This window comes from Xiphophorus hellerii, chromosome 13 (genome assembly GCF_003331165.1).
Source record: "Xiphophorus hellerii strain 12219 chromosome 13, Xiphophorus_hellerii-4.1, whole genome shotgun sequence".
NCBI classification, from domain to species: domain Eukaryota; kingdom Metazoa; phylum Chordata; class Actinopteri; order Cyprinodontiformes; family Poeciliidae; genus Xiphophorus; species Xiphophorus hellerii.
The window spans coordinates 6,178,416-6,198,838 of NC_045684.1; the positions used below are offsets into that span (position 1 = coordinate 6,178,416).

General features: G+C 36.0%; 1 protein-coding gene across 2 annotated transcripts in view; it reads left to right on the plus strand.

The window, feature by feature from the left end:
• LOC116731683 (glutamate receptor ionotropic, kainate 5-like) overlaps positions 1-20,423 on the plus strand; it is a 207,830-nt gene that overhangs the window by 173,960 nt on the left and 13,447 nt on the right. For both annotated transcript variants that reach the window (XM_032581498.1, XM_032581499.1), the window contains 5 exons: positions 557-670; positions 11,936-12,045; positions 13,755-13,928; positions 18,613-18,778; positions 18,862-19,087. In XM_032581498.1, coding sequence (XP_032437389.1) covers positions 557-670; positions 11,936-12,045; positions 13,755-13,928; positions 18,613-18,778; positions 18,862-19,087 — 790 coding nt within the window. The remainder of the gene's footprint in view (positions 1-556; positions 671-11,935; positions 12,046-13,754; positions 13,929-18,612; positions 18,779-18,861; positions 19,088-20,423) is intronic.

A 20,423-nucleotide genomic window follows, 5' to 3' on the forward strand; every position in this document is an offset into this window, starting at 1 on the left:
TTTACTGGAAGTTATTCTGCTAATTATGTTCATTAGGAAAACAAACAGAGAAAACATTTCCATAAAGATTATGTTTGTTAGATTTTGCTCTCTTTTCTCTCATTATTTACTTACGGACTAAACATTCCTGGTGGTATATCACTTTAAAGAAATTTGGTATAAGGCCTCAGTTCTTGTTTTATGTTTTCTTCAGTTCAATTATTGTGTCTCCTGCTTTTTTACCCAAATATCAGCTTTCCTTGAAGGTACTTGACCCACTTGACTCTTCTTCCTTTCTTTTATGTTGTGTAGGTTTTGTTTTTTCTTTTCTATGAAACCTCGACTGACACTCTCTGCTATCCCTGTTTTTTTCTACCTTCTCCTATTTTTCCTCTACCTTATGTTTGAGATTTTTATCCATTTTATTTTTCAATTTTGTTTGCACATGCACCACAAGTCACAAAAAAAAGAGAATCCGTTTCCATTTTCGTTCTCCTGTACCTTCTTTCTTCTTTCAGTACCTGGAAGTTACAAATACTAAACAATCATATCTGATATGTTTTGTGTCTTGCCTTAGAAAGCTGACCTGGCCGTCGCCGGCTTCACTATAACCTCAGAGAGGGAGAAGGTAATTGATTTCTCCAAGCCATTCATGACTCTGGGAATCAGCATCCTCTACCGAGTGCATCTGGTGAGCTTGCCTTTCCATTTTCAGTTTTGATTAAAGCTGCTGTAGGAAACTTTTATAAATAAAATGCTTTTTACATGTTTGTTAAAACTATCACTATGTTGTGACAGTTTAGTATGAGGCAAGTAACATGAAAGAATCATGAGAATGATTGACAGCGCTACAACCTTCCTCCTGGCTCTGGTTGGTTGTTTCTGACTAGGAGTTGTGTGTTTCTCCAGAAAAGGACCTCCAGGAAGCAGAGGAGCTAGATTTTTCCTAAAGATTATCTGTCTGATGTTATACTGTCACACCAAAGGGCAGTTTTAAAACGTACTGTATGTAAAAACTACATGTCGCTTATGAAGGTTAGATACCTAGATTTAATGTTTACTTTATACCTCAGTCTCAAAGAAAGCACTCCTGGGGTTCACAGTGGAACGGAGTCACACATAGTGTAAATCATGGTGGTTAGGAATGGCTTCACTCCACTGGTGAAGTGTGCAGCAGAGCAGAGACGCATTCGGTGTAAATCCAAGGTCACACACTTTCTCAGTTTCTCTTTTGTTGTCACTCTCAATGTCACTTTCATCTCAAGGCAAATTAACAACTGAGCTTGTGCTTTCCTTTTCAAGCTTTGGAAACCCCTTGGTAAAAACCCATCTATTAGCTGCATCGCAGTGTTCAAAGTGTGTGAAAAAAGTATCGGCTTATTGTTTGGAAATACAACACGATACATTGTTATGTTTTAGTGAAAAAATATGTTAGAATGTCTACATGTTTCTGCTGTTGCAGCAATACATGTTGAATAAGGTCATTTTTACATTTACCTTGCAAAGGAACTATTACTCCTTGAACTTTTTCATGATTTGTCATAATAAAAAAAAGATTTACAATTTAAATAGGAGATGACACGATTTGTTTTCCCTTTCTATGTGGCCTTTGTGGAAGAGTGACAAAAAAAGCATTTGTTGGAAGCAAGGAATAAGAAGTATCTTTCTTTTTTCATCTAACTGGGTAAGGAACCCAAGCAACATGTGAAAGAAGGTGCAAAGCTGATAAACTGAGCAGAACATGCCAACCATGAAAAATTGTGCCGTTCATGTGCTTTTTCTTCAGGGAAAGGGAAACCGGCCAGAGTTGGTGAGAGGAGGGAAGAACTGACAGTAAATAGAGACAATCTTGGAAAACAATTAAAAAATACTTGTTGGGGTTTGCAAAACCGTTAGCAATGGGCCACATGTTGATCCTTCCAACAAGACAACAATCCTGAACATACAGTCTGATCTGAGGCTTTCAATGAAGTCTGGAAATCATAGGACTGTCTTTCACCAGTTTCCAAATCTAATTAGGAATTAAATAAAGAACAAATAAAGTGGAAAATTATTAGAGTTTCCAGACTCCATTTTTTATTTCCTTATCTAAGAGATAAAAAATAACTTTTTGGAAACATAAATATAATTTCTGATATTGATTGGTAAAGAAATAGAATAATATTAACAATCTGCTTGCAACATCAAAAATAAATGTATAAGCATTTTCTTGCATTTACAAAGTTTGCACATTATAAATTTTGAAATATTGAAGTTTCGGGAGTTTTGTCCTTAATATCAATTTTAAAGTGAAATTTTAAAAGTCCACTTTTTTTCATCTCGCCAGCAGAGATGGGACAAAAGTTCTACAGACTGGAGCGTGGAGTGTCTGCACCTGATATCATTTTATGTCTACAACCTCTCTGTGTTTGATTTGAGGATTTCAGAGGTAAAAAAAAAAAAGGGCTGCAGTTGCATCAGATGCTTCCTTCTCAGCACGAGCTGTGCTGCTGGAGGCGCTGACAGTCGCTCGACCGCTCAGGTCACACAGTCAAACTGAGTTTCCAACAAAGCAACAGAAAGTATTACTACAAACACTGACGAAGCAGAGGCGGGGTGCTTTTGGGGGGCAGATCAGATGAAAGAAAAGCTGAAAACACAGATAGAGGGCATGTTTTTATTTATTTTTTATGCAGGGAAGGTAGAGGCAGGAGCTGCTGCTTTAGATTGTGAGTTTCTAGCCTCTGATGGGGGATGGTTGACTTGGGCTTCCTGACTGGAATCTAAAATCTGGATTTTCTGCTTCCCCATTTTCTGAGTCTGACAGACCTGCAGATTCAAGACATGGGATTTGTGACAGTTTTGAAGTTTTCAAATGCTGCATGCTTTTTATGTACAAAAAGAGTTCTTTTGAAATTTCTTGTGGGATTTTCCTTTTTATTCTGTTTTTCAGTCACCGCTTATGTTTACTGAAGACTGATATAAAACGATTGCAGTGAATGCTGAATCTTTTATCTTTATTCATGTTGTTGATTTCACGGGTTTGGCTCCAGTGTTATAAAGAACATAATGAACTTATGTTTTACACTATGAAAACTGCCCCCTAAAGGAAGTAGCAACAGTATTACGTTTCCGTTCAACGTTTGGAAATTGTCAGATTTATTTTATATTCATGGTTACATGCTTTTTACTTTCACCTCTTGTTATATGTTATTTTTTCACTAGTTTCTAAAAAAAAAAAAAAGAGCCAAAACACTTAACATTTATGGCATAAATTTATTGACAGCAGTCTGCCATTAAAAGGCTTCAGAAACATTTGGTACTTGAGTAAATAATGAGAAAAAAGAAAGCAAAATTTGACTAAAATAATCTTTACAGAAATACATTCTTTGTTTGCTTTCGCAGAAGAACATTCATTAAATTGAATTAATGTTTAATCATTCTACATTAAAAGAAAACACTTTGGGAGGAACACAAAGTTCTCAAAAAATGTTTTTCTGTAATAAAAATCTGTTATTGTCAAAACTAAAAAGAAAAACTATTTTAAGGTTATAATCTCTTAAAACTACATCTGGCAAACAAGCAGCAATAATAGACAATGTGTATTTTGTATTTTTATATATTGATTTGGTAAGTATATTAAAAATGAAAATGACAAAAAATGTGTTGACATTTATATTCCTTAGTAATTATTATCAGCTACATAAAGACTAATTGATTTTTGTATAAAAACAATAAAATTATACATTTTGTATTATACATTTGTTAAGATACTGTCAAACTGTGGTATTTAAATTCAAGTTGATGATTCTGTCAGAAATTCATGCCAGTCCATGCATTTTGCATACCTTACTTTTTATGAACTGGAATAATGCGGCTCAGTGTGTGTTTACCCAAACAATGCAGCAGTTTCTCATTTACAGGTGAAGCAAAATGCAGCATCAGCTCTCCAACAACTCCACCGAGGGAATACATCACACCAGTCCTGCTTAAATTATGCCTGCTCCCCCTTTGATTAAACATTTTATTGATTACTTTTAAATCACTACAAGCTCATCCCCCCCCCCTCTTTATTTTGCCTCCACTTCCAGCTCTAAGCCTCTTATTGTGCCCTAGAACTCTTAAATCAGAGAGTCGATTGTTGTTTAAAATGCCATGGTTCACACAAAGGGAGACCGTGATTTTAGTGTTTTAGATCCAAAACAGTAAAAACATAGACTGTAGTTGCTATAGCTGCCACATTAAAAGTAGCTTTTTAAATTAGGTTATTAAAATCTGATTTATTTGGAATTAACAATATGGTTCTCTTCTGTATTTTGCTCATTTAGATTTATGTACACTAAACTGGTAGAAATAGGCCCCAGGTCCCCTTTGACCCTTAAAGGAGAAACTATGGACAATGAATGGCTGGATGGATTTAAATCTCAACCAACTCTATGAAGAAACACACAAACTTCTAACATTTACTGAGGTCACAGTGCCCCAAGGAACACTCAAATCATTAGTGATGGGTTTTGTGGTCTTCGTCTGATTCTAGTCACAGCCGAGTTTTACAGAAAGCTTTTGAACTTCATAAGTGCTACAAATTGTTACATTTTCAAGCGCATGCCTTTTTTAAGCTATAGTGAATTCAATCAGCTCAGATTTTCTACACTCCATATTCTGAAAAAAAATATCCATGGTATATTTTAAAATAAAAGTAAGTTTTTCTTTCTCTTTTTTTTTTAGCAAGAAACAGCAAAAAGCAAAAATAAATAAAAGCCACTTGGCTCAATTTAGGCCTAAAGCAGGCAAAAATCAGGTGCAAAAATGAAAAAGGTTCTTTTTGAAGCGTCTCTACCGAAGAGGCTGATGCAATACAAAACAATAAAGCTGCAAGCTGCTTTGTAGATGGGCTCCTGTCTTCTTATTTCTTAGAGCTTTTAACATAAAAGGTTGAAAGGGGGATTTTCTGAGAAGACCATAATCAAAAGTCATGTAAGATTCCTCTAATTACTCCCTGGTCAAGATGCCGAGTTCCTGGAAAAGAAGGATTGGACTAAAAAGCAGATGCGGAAAAAGGGTTTATGCCTAATCACATTAAAAGTGTACTGGACATAGAGCTTATACAACTATCCTGCAATACCTTATTTATATCTGTAACATATGTTAACTTTGTTCATCATCTTTCTTTGATTATTTATCACATAAACTTAATTATTTCCTTAATTAAAGACAACCGTATGGTTGAGTTTAGAACAATGAAAGATTTAATCTGTTTGAAAAGTAAAATAAGAAAAAAACCCATTTACTATTTTTGTTTAAACAGCTTTCTACATATGTGCGTACTGGTAAGCATCTTAAAGTGATGTTAATTTAAACAGAGCTGGCGTACAAAGACACATTTATGTTTCCTTTATTTGCCTTCAGAATTGAGTTGTGATGTCATGATTATTGTTCTAAATATCACTTCAAGTCATTCCTGATTTATCAGTCCCAATCTGATCACTAAACATCATAAAATAAGTGTTATATATAAGTTTTAAAACTCAATGTCCTAAAAGCACAATAAGATAACACCCTACATTTCATCAGAATTACACCTCAGTCTTTATTCAGTTTCTTCTGTTGGGCTTTCTTAGTGCATTTTTTATTTTTTAGTTTTTGCTGTCACAACCTGAGTTTCCACAGGTCAGCTGTTTGTGGAGCTCCAAAAACATCTTAACTCACTGTTGAATGTTCTGACAACCCTTAGGCAATAGGTAATTTGTTTCAACATAATTGTATCTCGTCAAACATAAAGCTTCTGTCTTCATCCAAATATTGTGCCTTTTTTCACATGTTGCATAATACTGAAGAGGTTAAAGAGATCAATACTTTCAAATATTTAGGTTCACTGTAGACAAAAAATTAAACTTTAGTTATCACCTTCACACAAAAACATGCACAACAATATAGATTGTAGTTACACAAACTGAAATCACTCTGTTATCCTGTTCAACCCATTCTACTCTACTGCTCTCCCTGTTCATTCAAGACACTGTCACCACCAAGAAAAAAAAAATCAAAGTCTCACACATTGCATCCAGGATTCTACACCTTCCCACTCCAAGTCTGACTCACACAAATCACACAGTCACCATATGTTCACCATACATTGCAAACAGTCCTGACCGTCTTCTTAACCGGTTCTTCACTTTACTCCCATCTGGACACAGATACAGAACTCAGAGCTGGAAAAAAGGACCAGTTTAAGAAAAGTTTTGTCCCCTCAGCTATTATCACATTGAATTTATCAGATATCATCCTGTGGCAATCATTCATTTTCCTGTCTTTCTTGTGATATTATGCAGATGGGGAGGTAGAAAAACAGAGGGAGGGATGAATGTTATATTTTAAATGTCTGTGACGGAGTCTATGTGGGACATGTTGGGAAATGTTGATGTGTATGTATGTAATGTTCCACTTTTTCTGAGATGCCTAAGTTATTTGTATCCACTGATTGTAATGGCATGTGAAAAAGATTATCCCCGTGGGATAATAAAGACATTTATCTTAATATAAATTAATAGTTCTCATAGCATATCTCCATAAGGTTACATTTAAATGTGTAAAAACAAATCTTGCAGAAAAAGTTACTTTCCTGCTTTGTGAACTTAATTTGATTTGAACGTTGTAGAATGTAATAACTGCGTCGCTCCCTTTTACACAGTGTGATAATGGAGATAAGTGAGCAAAACCACAGAGTAGTAGCAAGTGAAGTCTTTTTTTCTGCACAAAAAAGGTGAAAATTGTTTAGAGAACCCAGATTCTTTAGATGAAAAATGTAATGTGCACTACCTTAAGCACATACCAGTCTATTGCAGCAAACACATGGACACACAGGACAGGCAACCATGCACATGCACACTTAGACCTTAGGGCAATTTAGAGACCAATTAATTTAACAGTTTTTGGCGTACCAGGAGAAAACCCAATGATACAGAGGTAAAACAAGCAACTTTAAAAACAATTATTCAAATAATGTTTCGAATGAAAACAGGAAATCCAGATTATCATCACTGATTACTATGTTGAATAGTTTTTGTTATATTCAAGAAAAAGATAACTCTTTTTTTCACCTTCTTAGTGTAAAGTATAAAAGGGAACCTTAATCAGTTGGAACTGTGGAAAATCACATAGTGTACCTTTCAAAATTCTGCATTTTTCAGACCTGGGAAATGGAAACTAAATGGAAAAACAAAGCTCAGAACACAAGTCTTGTCTAGCAACAATTAATGATGATAGTCATTCTTTTAGTTGCTATTATCATTAAAAGATTCACTTCTGTCTCCTTGCGGGAAGAATTATAATGGCTGCATGGTCCCTGTCTGCAGATAATGTACATCTGCAGCTCATTAGTATGCACCTCCACCATCTGTCCTCCATGTTTGATCCAGTCCACAGTGACAGCATCAGTTTATTGACTCAGTGATCAGTCAGCTGCTTAATGTGTGTACAGCAAAGCCCAGCTCACACAGTAGTGTCCCAGCTGCATTTTCTTAAGTGTTTATTTAGAGATTAAGTTGACCGAGAGCACGTTTTTACTCACAGTTACGGCCTGCAGCGGCAATTTATGCTCTCACCCTCATGTGCTGTGAGAGATCCATCGTCTCAATCCGTGGCGGGAACTCCTGCCTCCAGGATGAGTCTGGACTGGAGGATTTGAACCATAAATTCACTTTGTTAAACACCAAACTGCTCCTTCTGACTGCACAACCCTGAGTAGATGAGGTGACAGGCCATGTTGATCTTGGCACATATATTGGCAGGGTCGTCTTGCCTTCTCTATTCCGTTAAGATTTTTTGTGTTTTAAATTTTTTAGTATCTACTAAAGTTGAGAAGTTGAATTTATTTTCCCAGCTGTTATGACTGATGATAAACTAAAGGCTAAATGAGCCTTGCTATTAAAAGGGCTTAATCATACTTCATTTTGAATCATCGGCACAGAGTTTTTTATACACGCTGTGTAATCAATACACAGCTTTCCTCTGTGATAAAGCATTATAAAAGGTGTGAAAATGACAAGCACCTCTGATGCTTAGCAAACCATGTCCAAGCCATCATATATATTTGGTGTGCATTAGATTCGTTGCACAGGGACAAAACATTTTGAGTGACAGACTCAAAACGTTTGTCAGCCCTGTGAGTACCTATTGCTGCTAAAGTTAGCATGAGATTAAGAGCGTTTTATTTGTGTCGAGGCCAATGAACAGTTTGTTTTAAGTAAACTGAAATGGATTTGATTCTTTTTAATTCAAAATCTAACTTAGTTAAATTTTTCAAACCTGAATGAAACAGAGATTGCTGAAAATACAATCTTGATTTTTATGCAAATTGTTTTCCTTAGGTTTGTTTGTTTGTTTGTTTGTTTGTTTGTTTGTTTGTTTGTTTGTTTGGTATTAGCATTAACCCTTTAGAATCAGGTAAAAAGAAATTAGAATATAGAGACTAGCAGACTTGACCTGGATTGATTTACATTGTTCAGATTTTTTAATACAGTTATTTTGTTTTACATATTTAACCTGTTAACAAGAACAAAAAAACAGAGACCATTCGGTTATTTTCAAAAATATTGTTTAAATCATGTTTTGCCACCAAAAGTCCAACACTGTGTATCAAACTATTACCTTCATCCAAATTAATGTTAAAGTTGTTGAAATAAATATTTGCAGAATAAATATAATTTTGTTGTGAGAACAAATGCTACTTTTCCTTTAGTTTTCATACATCTTTTTTTATCCTGTTGCTTATTTGCCTTAATACTTGCACACATTGTGTGATTTCCAAATTCATAAAAAACTGGAACATGTTACACATTGTGAGCTCAAAATAATAAAATCTTAACTGTAACCAATTCTAACTGTATTGTGTATGGGAAGGTGCCAGACTGCAGAATCTGTTGCTCCAGCAGTATCATCTCAGATAAACCTGGTCAAGGTGTCAGTCCAACAATACATAGGCAGCTATTTACACATTAATCTGCCGATTTTTAAAACCAGATGCGACAAGAAGAGAGAGAAGGACGAGGAACAAGAGACGGTGCAGAAAATCTCATAGCTGGGCAAAAAACATCAGTCACACTGCATGATTTCCACACAGAATATCTGACACCGCTTGATATTTGTCACTGCTTAATATTTTTTCATCGCTCAACTTTGTTCTGAAGAGTGCTAAATTGCCAATCGGTGCGTCTGTCACTCTGAATAACCACAGACCACTGATTTACCCCCACAACCAGAAACTTTCTTCTATTTTTTTTACAACAAAAGATTTCTGCTGAAACGACTTTAAGAATTTTTTCTTAGTTCTAAACTTGAGGACTACAGCATGCAGCATGTTGTAAAAGTGATGACTTATTTATGTAATCATAACATCACAAAAGTCATCAGCCATGTGTTTTTGTTTCATGAGTTTAAATTAAAAGATTAAGCAACAGAATTGCCTATAAAGCTGTAATCTGAAGCTGCTTGTGGATTCAGTGCTTCATATAAAATATTTATCTTCTAGAAAGTTATGAATAAAAGTACTAAAGCTTAAAAATAGCAACATCTGTCTTGTATGGACTCAATAACAAACAGTGCTCTACTATATTCTTTTTTGCACAGTGTTTGTTCCAGCACTGTAACACTTGCAGTAAAGAATTTTACTGGACTAGAATCAGGTCTAGTGAACAACAGTTTTTTTTTTTTATTTATTTATTTTTAATTTTTAATTTTTTTTACCTGATAGCAAGGCCTCTTTTGCCAACATCTAAGCCCTATATCACTCACCCAACACACAATGGGAGAAATTGGGGCCTTGAATCTTTTTGTAGACTATTTAGCCTGGAGCTTTTTAGGACTGGTGCTGACTTTACTGACACTCGTTGATAGCATTTAGCAGACTTCACACAGTTAAAGCTCGACAGAGACATTAAAGGCTTTATACCACATCTCACAGATAAGCTGAAGTAATCTTCGCCTGAAAAGCACACCCTGAGGTGGAGAATAACAGCAGTTTACTGTTGGGCTGATTTCAGAATTTTATTTTTCTATTGATGGCAACGCCAACGTCTGTCAGCTGCAAACAGATTTCTGATAATTCATATGACTGCTGGGCAGCTGGGACTCTTTAAGCTCTTTAAGTGGAGGGCCCAGAGCTGTCCTGCTTGTTGGGGCTGCTACTGTAGAATGCCGTTGATATGTGGGCTCTGACTGATCAGATTTCTATTTTATTTTATTTTTTTTGCAGGGAAAAGAATCTCCATATAACTGTAAGGTCTGGTTTCCTACCTTGAGAATGATTCCTGTTGGTAGTCATAATATTGTGACTCATTAATGTAGTTTTGCTGTCAGGATATGCAATATTAGATGATAATGAAATATAAAAAACCCCACAATTTTAACTGTTTTAAAACCTCTTGAAACACACACACAAATTACATCCTTTTCTTTATCCCCCTTTTTTTTACGTCCAAAAGTCTCAATCCGGAACCTTTGTATTTGCATGTTTCTGGTATGCCTATAAATGTGATGCACAAGTGACAGCAATGGACAGCAAAGTCTTTGCTTTTGGTCCACTGGAGGTAAATTTATGCTTCAAAATGCTGATGGAGTGCTAGAAAAGACTATTGTCCTGTAACCAGAGCTGTTCAAGCCTAAAATAGCCTCTCAATCAAAACATGTTGCAGCAGCACAGACGTTTCCAGTACTAATGTCAGCATCCACAGTTCACATTTCTAAAAAAGTTTTTTTTCTAAGATGTATGAATGATCAGTGGTTCCTGAAATGCTTGGAAGCTGAAGAGATACAGCAGCACATTGCACCAACCTCCTGATTGAATAACCTAAATAACATTAAAAACAATGAATATCTCTTTTGTTGAGCTTATATGTATATTTATTCATTAATTAAGCATCAAAAGTGGCTTTTCAATTGAAAGTGTTTGTTTTGTCAGTACATGGTTTTATATGATTAAAATGTGATTCGTTTGATTAATTTCAAACCCTGCAATTTATTTTAAGCAGCATAAACTAGAATTTTAATTCAATTTACAGCAATAAATAAAGTTTAACCTTCTAAAGTTAAGTTATGAGTCACGTTTTAATTAAATTAAACGCCATCTCTCTGTTTTAAGTTCCACTCTTTCATATTCACAATAAATTATACCTTTTTTTCCAGATATGTAGTTTTTGTCAATTGTTTAAAAAGGAAAAAAAATCTATTTTGTATGTGCAACATTTCAGTTAACTCACTGTAATTTCTTGAGCAAGTTTCTGAGCTAAAAAGAGCAAACAAAAGCAAGTAATTTAATGTTAGATTAGCTTTTTGATTTGCAAAGTAATCAATACAATACATTTGTCTCTGGCAGCAGATAATCTGCTTTATACACATTAGAAACACAAGACATGCTGCATGTGTCTACAAAGCTTATGAGCACATTAAAAGATTGTAATCTTTTTAATTGGCTAAGCTCTTGACTGGCACACACATTAGTGAAGACATCTCCATGTTTATCAGCACCCTTGCCCCCTGGTGCTGAACAGCCTGAGTTAATTTTTACTGCTGCTTCCAATTCATCAGCACTCATTTTGTTGTTGCTCTCCTATTCATAGAATCTGAGGGACGACATTGTCTTACACTGTCTCCAAGTTATTTTGATGTCATCAGATAAGGAAGATAAAGTTTAGAAATTACTAAGGTAGAAACAAATTGTAAAGATCTCATTAAAGGTTCTGTCTTTAACCCACCCTTACATTGTCCCTTCCATCCAGTGGAATTAAATTTTATTGTAGATGTGCTGGTTTTTATTCTAAATGATTGTAGGTCATAATCAAGGCGGACTTCAGTCAGACAAAACGACTTTATGAGTCTTAGCCCCAGCACTGCTTTCTTTGAGGCCAAGCACAGGAAGGTAAAGTAAGAGGGAAACCAATGCTGTCAATCTTCTGAGCTTTTCTTTGTGTTTCTCTTTCAGGCTCGAAAACCAGGTTACTTTTCCTTTCTCGACCCGTTTTCTCCTGCTGTTTGGCTTTTCATGCTGCTGGCCTACCTTGCTGTCAGCTGTGTTCTCTTCCTCGCCGCCAGGTATGACACCTTTCTAATGATTTCACTTCAGAAAACATGATGCTTTCACATTTTGAGTTTAGCCTGTTTCTTAGTTTGAAAAGAACTTTTCAATGGGCTTGTCTTACTGGGTTCTCGAGGGTTCATTGCTAATCACGATCACAAAAAGAAATCTAAAACGAGAAAAATAACCTTGAATATCAAAACCCGAACCACATTCCACTCTGAAAAAGAAATGATTAGGAAAGTGGTATTAGATTTTGCTTTCATGTTTTTGTGCCTAAAAAATGTACAATTGCACCCATTAGGCCAAAGAATATAATGAGAGTTTGGTAGCTGTTTAATGACGCTTTAAGTTTTTCATTTTTTGTACTCTTCTGTGAATCAGCATTCGTCCTTCTGCTTCTGCTTTTTTGACGTACTGAAATGTTTCAAATGATCAAACAAATTTTAATGGAGCATTTATATAATAAGTGTAATAATGATTACATTTATTTTGGAAATGGATATCTAAAACATCTTGGTCTGAGTAAGTGATTGTACCCATGTTAAATTGTGAAATAACTGTGCAAAACCACATTTTTTGCTTCAGTGCCATCAGCCACACCTGATTAGCACCAGACCTATAGCATGAAGAAATTACCACAATATGAAGTAATCTAAAATGCCCCAGTCAGAAAAAGAAATAAATAATACATACAAGGAGAAATACAAAGTTAAATATGTTTATTCCTCTGGAAGGGTTGGAAAGCCCTTTCTAAGGCTTTAGGAATGCAGTGAACTACAGTTAAGCCACTAGAAAGGAACAGAGGTGAACTTTCCCAGTGGCAGCAGCAGTACAAAACCTATTGTACAGCATGTGAATGACTTGTCTAAGAGGTCACCACAGGACCCAGAGCAACATCTAAAGCAACGAAGGCCTCACTTCCTTCAGTTGATGGCTTATAATTAAACAATAAAAACAGAGATGGCAAAAATGCAGTCCATTTGAGAGCTGAAAGGCAAAACAACAAAATGATCTCAGACTTCAGGAAAAATGTTCTGTAGGCTGCAGAGAGAAAAATACATCATACTAAAACTCAAATGTGAGTTTTAGTATGCTTACAGGTACTGCTTTGCTGCTTCACTGCCTCAAAAAATTACTTTAACTGGTGGAAAAATTAATTCTGATCAAAACGCTAAAGGTTTTGGTTCAGAAGTTACCATCAGCTTATGAGCTTAATCTCTAGTATTTTCGTGTTAAGGCTGGAAAGCCTTTTCTATTTTATGAAAACTTCTTTTCTGATATATACTTTGTTTTTTTTATTTTTTACCAAACAATTAATCTTATGTGATTATTTTTTTACCCTTGATTTTCACCATAGAAATAAAGCTTTTATAAAAATTTAACTGAAGAAAATACTTCTTGCTATTTCCTGCATTGGCAGTCTGTGGTTGACATTTTAAATATTTGAGTATTTCCATGACTACCCTTAAAAGATTAAAACATGACAGTCTTTTTTCTGATATCTCTGTCTAATGTCAAAATGTGTTTGATAAACATTTAAATAAGACAAAAGAGCAACATCTTGTTTCTGTTTTCTATAATTTGAATGTTTTAAAGTCACCCTATTATTTGACTATAAACTTTTTGGGAAAAAAATGCCTAAACTGATCACCAATGTATCCCTTTTACAAAGTATTGCATACCTTTTAATATAGTTTTGCATATTTGCTCTTTTTTCTTTAAGGCTCAGTCCTTATGAGTGGTACAACCCTCACCCATGTTTACGGGAGCGGCGGGACATCCTGGAGAACCAGTACACACTGGGAAACAGTCTGTGGTTCCCAGTTGGAGGCTTCATGCAGCAAGGCTCAGAGATTATGCCGCGGGCCCTGTCCACCCGCTGCGTCAGCGGAGTCTGGTTGGTACCAAGACAGTAACATTTTTTGTTGTCGACATTGTTCATAGTTGACATTCATCATAGCAACTTATTGACCTAAAGGTGCAAGTTATATTTTTGTAGCACTATTAGCTTTTCTTGACAGGCACTAGACAGGAAATGGCCAGAGAGCGAATTGGAGAAGATTTGCAGCAAAAGTCTCGGTTGGAGCTCAAACAGATGGACGCATCAAGGCCGTACAGCCTCTGTACGGGGCGTCCGCTCTACTCAAATTTAAGAATATTTTTGGCTGATGTAACACATAAGTAAACCTGCATTGGCATTTTGACTTATTTGATCTGTCAAAACATCTCCACGTTACTGATGCAATCATTTAATAGTCATAAACACTATCTGGTCTGAAAACAAAAAGGAAAATAAGAAGTTTATTTTAGTGAATTTAGTAAAAAGAGGGGTAGGTGTCACTTTTATGCTTTTTAAATTTTCAGCATCTTTACTGACACATATGCAATTATGCTTTTCAAAAATGAAACCTTTAATTAGTCACACCTACTTTTTTGCACCACAAGCATTTTTGACATCTAGTCTCATATGTTAATGTGTAATTACAGTAGCAATAAATTGTCCAAAATTTCAGCTTTAACTTTAAGGGGAAAAAACTGTTCTTTGGACAAACTTCTTTTGTCTTTGCATTTCATTTGACATTTCTCAAGGCTGATGCAAACAGAGAGGGATCTTTGACCAATTCTCTTTCCAGAACCTCCCTAACTTATTCTTCATTCTTTTTTTTTTATGGACTACCCTGGAGTATTGCAAAATCTTTTATGTTATTCCAACTAAAAAAGTGCATAGTTTCAAGTTGAAGTTCCTTTAATGTATAGCAAACGCAATATCTTTACATTTGTGTTGGTAGGAGCAAAATATTATTTTTCCACTTTGCCTCCGAAGCAGGAACAGTTGCTATGGAAACTGAACCCACTCTTCACATTGAATTTGGAAATGTTAATTTTGTAAGGTATATAATTTATCCAACACTCAAATGTCCATACTTATAATTCTGAGATTATGCCACCACAATAAAAGATGAATCTTAATAACAGATTGTTTTTTAAGGTGTTTGCACATCTTTTCTAGAGGTGTAGAGGATAATAATAAGTCTCATTGGATCAGTATTTGCAGAGTCCAAGCATCCATTTGGCACAGAAGAATATTAATTTAACTCACCAGCTTCTGTACATGAAAAAAACACAACCTGAGAAACATAACACTCTCCCTTTTTTGTAAAATACTCACAACACATGGAATAGGAAGCAGAAATTAAGTATTCTTTGTGTCTTGGAAATTATATTGAGAGATGTGTGTTTTCTCCAGGCATGAAAGGTTGATACACAAACATGTCGCAACAGCTTGCAATTATTACACAGAGAGCATTTGTCATGTTTGTTTTGTGTCCTCTGGAGCTGAAAACCACTTTGACTGCCTCACACCTTGAAACAAGTGAACTGGCAAAATTATGCCATCATATAATCTCACTAAAATGTCATTTTAAAATGGCTCATAATAAATCAAAAATAACTGTTTCGGGGAGTAAAAATCCAGAAAAATATTAGGTAATGTCTAACATTTGCAGTGATATTTGTCGATGTGCTGGAACAAAGTGGTGATAATAAATAGCATCTCCTAGTGGTCATTACCATTATAACATGAGTCAAGGAGGAATTAAAGACACAAAGTTGCCCCAGAAAGCAAGGAAAGAAGGATAACTGATAAGAAGAAACGCCAGAGCAGACCTCCATATTGCTCTTCCTTCTCCCTCCTCCCTTATGCCCATTCCTTCCTCTTCAGCAACATTAGCGGAAGGTGAACAGATGGTATCGACTCTAATGTGAAAATGATGATGTCAGTTTTTCCTCAGGTTTTTATTTCCACTCCTCTGACTCTCTGTCCCCTCTCTAATTCAAGCTAGTTTCTATTCTAAACTTTTAGCAAAAAAATTTGCTGACAGATTATTAATGATCTCTCAGTAGATGATATAATGCAGATGCTAGTTTTACTTTTTTGTGTTTGAAAACCTTTTGGTTTCCACTTTTAAAACTTTTGATCTGAAAAAAATCATTGCATTTACTGTACAATTGTTTCATTTTCTCCAAATTGTTGGAAACAACTGTTAAATATGGGTTTTCTGATTTTATGTTATTAGAAGCCTTTTGGGGTTTATGTTATTTTTAAGGGACATTGTAGAATTGTTTTTCAGAATTTTCAGTCAGTTAAAAAAATTTGGTTTCTGTTTGTAATTAGCATTTTGGACTGAATATCGTTGACTTTCATATCCCTCGTCCCTCAGTCCCAGTAGCGGCAGCTAGACAGATGGTAGAGCGATACTGGAGGGGCTGGAGGGTCCATCGACGGATTTTCCCTGACAGCGCTCTGCCTAGTCTGGCACTTAGTCTCATAAAAGCTAATGATAGCCGTGGCACAAGTTGCAACATCCCGAGGTCTGTCTCTGTATGTCTGAGTGGCTTGTTGGCTGGGTTGTCCACGTTGCATAACAATTAAAAGAGATGGAACAATGGAGAAATTCAGTCATGTCCTTGCTGTAAAGGGAAAGAAAAGCAAAACTGATGCTTGTAAATTTCCTAACTCTTCAAAACTGTCTTATAAAAGCAGTTAATTAGGAGAGGGCCATTTGGTAGATGAGTCTTCCAGTTTAGTTCTGACTTCAAAAGGGCCATAAGCTGGTTTTGACTCTTCCAGGAAAGGCTTACTTTGTGAGTCACAGTAAATAACTTTTGGACCGGCTGTGTGAGTTTCTCCCCAGCTGTTCAGTGTATTGTCTCTTTCATTCATTTAGTTTCACCTTGTGCTTCAAAGGGTTAAATTCTGCACATGTTGACTTTGGTTGAACTCGTCCTTCTGTCTGACTCTAATTAAGCTGCTTTCCTCACAGCCTAAAATGTTTGTCCATTTACCTTAAGATGGTACGGAACTGGTTTGTGCTGGCTTTAGAAATAAAAGAAATCAATAAAAAACACTGTTTACATTTTATTGGGCGTTGACCTGCAGTGGAGTCTGTAGCTGAGGTTGCGCAATATGTTTTTGTTGTCTGTCATTTTGACAAACGGGGCCCAAAGAAATCCAATAATATATTTTCATATGTCAATTTTTAAAATGATAATAATGACAGATTCAATAGTATTTAATTCTCATTTAGTTTAGTCAATATTCAGTCCAAACATCTGAACGGAGAAACCACATTGTGCCATCATACATAAACCAGATGAATACATGTAACCTGTTCTCCACAGTGACTGCACCCAATAACTACATAGAACAATGAAGCACTTGCACTAAAATTATGAACGATTCACCTGGTCTGATGGACCTGAATTGTTAACTCACTTGTTTATTGTCCAATATCTCAAGGGTGCTTGATTCAGTGGCTATTGTCATGAGATTTGAGATGCATGACTGTTATGAGTCCCAATTGGATAAATTGATTCAATTTATCCAATTGTACAAATTTAAATTCAGTTTTGATAGTACAAAGCTATAATATGGTAAAGTCAGTTGAATATGTAATGCCAGTTGGCAAAGATTTGTCTAGAAATGTGTCTATTATGTGTTTATAGCAAACATGTACAGTATATGTCATGTGGAAAGAAATAACTTTTCAAATAATTTTTTAGGAGGCATATAAAGACAAAAACATTGTTCTCTGTGAAACACCTCAAGGCAAAACTAAAGCTTACCAGTGATGACAACCCAAACTTAAGGAATAATGATGAGTTGAATACACAGCAGCTCTAATTCATCATATCAACAGATCAGTGCAATCTTTTCTCAGAAATCCCTCCACAGTATATTGGTGGCACAAATAATTCAAGACTTATTAGCTTTTCCTTTCTGACAGAGAGATAAAACCATTTAGATCGCTCTCACGTCTGCCTGTCAGCCTAATAGTCCCAGCTGGAAAACACAGAAAAACAGCTCAAAAGGTTACTGATTAATATTTTATATCTTGCCATTTATATTGCTGCCACAAATAATAATATATAAAGGAAATATGTGCTGAGAATTGTCATGCAGCTGTTCATCTGAGCTGCAGCTACCAATAATTCAGAAATCCACATTGCTTTAGCTTCTGTTTAAATGTTTATTCTCACAAATGGCAGATTCATAGTTGCAAATTAGCCCAGTTTTAAGTTCAGTATTATGTTAAATTAATATATTAATAAATGCATTTTGAACAAAAAGTAATTAAATCTTCCAAACATTATTCTGAGAGTTGCCATGTGTATAATTATTGTAATTATGTTGGTGTGTAGCATTTTTCTACATATATTTCTGGGAATATTTGCATGTGGCACTTGCCTTGCTTCTACTTCCCCCAACTCCCTCCATTTTTCTTTCAGAAATTTGGCTCCGTCTTTAATATATTTCTTCATAACTTTGCTTTCATTTTCTGTGCAGCAGAGGCATCCTGCTCATCTCTGCTGCAGTGCGAGTTCATGTTTAGGTTGATGATTTTTACCTAAAACTCCTGACATTTCCTGCAGTGCCTTCCATCTGTCTCCCCATACTGCCTTCCTCTTTCTGCTCTTAATAAAACCAGGGAGAGAAAATAAAACCAGGGAGATGTTACTGTGAGAGTGGTGCAGGCACCAGGGTAAATAAAGGTTAAAACTTTTGTTTTCCCATTCTTCAGGTGGGCGTTTACTCTCATCATAATCTCTTCCTACACGGCCAACCTGGCGGCGTTTCTCACCGTACAGAGAATGGAGGCGCCGATCGAGTCTCCTGACGACCTGGCAGACCAAACCAACATCCAATATGGCACCATACATGGAGGGTCCACCATGACCTTCTTCATGGTGAGACAGAGAGAAATTTCAAGAAAAAAGAATTCAGACTTGTGTGACTAATCCATCAAAACACTTTGCAATTTCTCCTCCAGAACTCGCGGTACCAGACGTACCAGCGAATGTGGAACTACATGAAGTCCAAGCAGCCCAGTGTGTTTGTGAAGAGCACAGAAGAGGGAATCGCCCGTGTCATCAATTCCAAGTACGCCTTCCTGATGGAGAGCACCATGAACGAGTATTACCGCAGCCTAAACTGTAACCTCACGCAGATCGGAGGACTGCTGGACACAAAGGGATACGGCATCGGCATGCCGCTGGGTGAGTGGACTGTGATTGGTAAGATATTATTCAGATACACAGTATGAGAACATGCAGACTAGGGTCCTTCCCTGTCATGTTGATAGTTAACTGACAGAAAAATGGCTCCTGAGGCTGACTGGCAACTTGATTTGATGCTGAAGAAGGTTACACCAACTTTTATGAGCAAATGAAACCTTGTGACTCATGCAAAGCTTCTGCTATCTCTCTCACTAGATCAGTATTGATCTATTTCTTTTTCGAGTATAATTATTTTCAGCTGAATATGATAACTATGATTTTTCTGCAACATTACAGTATGTTTAGCTTTCTATAAATACATTGTGTTTTTTATTGCAAGGAGACCTTGTTACAGAGGCATAGAGTGCCAAGTCTGCTTTGGCCATTAATCAGGCCAGATTATTTGTGCATCTGTTCTTCTTGGCAAATTAAATCCATACTGATTCCAATTAGACTTTGGTCAGTCCTGCCAGAGTCTGGCCTGACCTCATCATCTGTCTCACATGTTCCTGATGATAAGTGTTGCTCTATAGACATGCATAAGTTATGGAATACCTGCTGTAGGAACAGATGCAGCCAGAGAAGAGAGAACAGCAGGAAAAACAACAAAGGAAGGAAAAAAAACAACATATTTTCAGGAGACTGGTCTGTCAGTCAACCTACGTTTTAAGCAATGAAAATATAAGCAACATTACAGTATGTTTAGCTTTCTATAACGATAGAAAATATAAGCAGCACGATCTTTGGTGTGCCCCCAATGGATGTCGTCTCTCGTGCTCACCGCTCTAACTGACAGCAAGCAATTACCATCAGCTTAAGAATTAAAAGGAAAAGTAATTTGGGTTCCCATATTTCATCTTTAAATGTTTCTCATTATTATCAGCATCAGTGTAACTATGGTGAAGATTTTCTAGACACTTTATCATGAAGTCGGTAATAAGAGGCAGCTGGAGAAGTAGAATAAAGTGAATAGATATTTACATGCACATGAGTGCACAGTGCAGCAAAATGTATTAAGAGGATTTCAGATTCAAAAATCTCAAGAAGACTGCTTTGTTCAGGTCTGAAAGACAAGAGATACATTTTAACTGTCTGTTCAATCCCAACTTTGCACAACATCCTGAATAACTGCCTGCGAGTCTGGATTCAAGTAAACTCTTTATTTACCGTTATCCCACCTGGATAAGTTGGTTCATTTGTATTGTTATGAGAGGATGAAACCAAGACCTTTCATGGGGGAATTATTTTTGCAAAGAAATTATTCAAGAATATATTATTTAGAAATGTTACGCTGGTTTTATAAAAACCTGGAAAGGTTTTCTCCATATAGGATTAT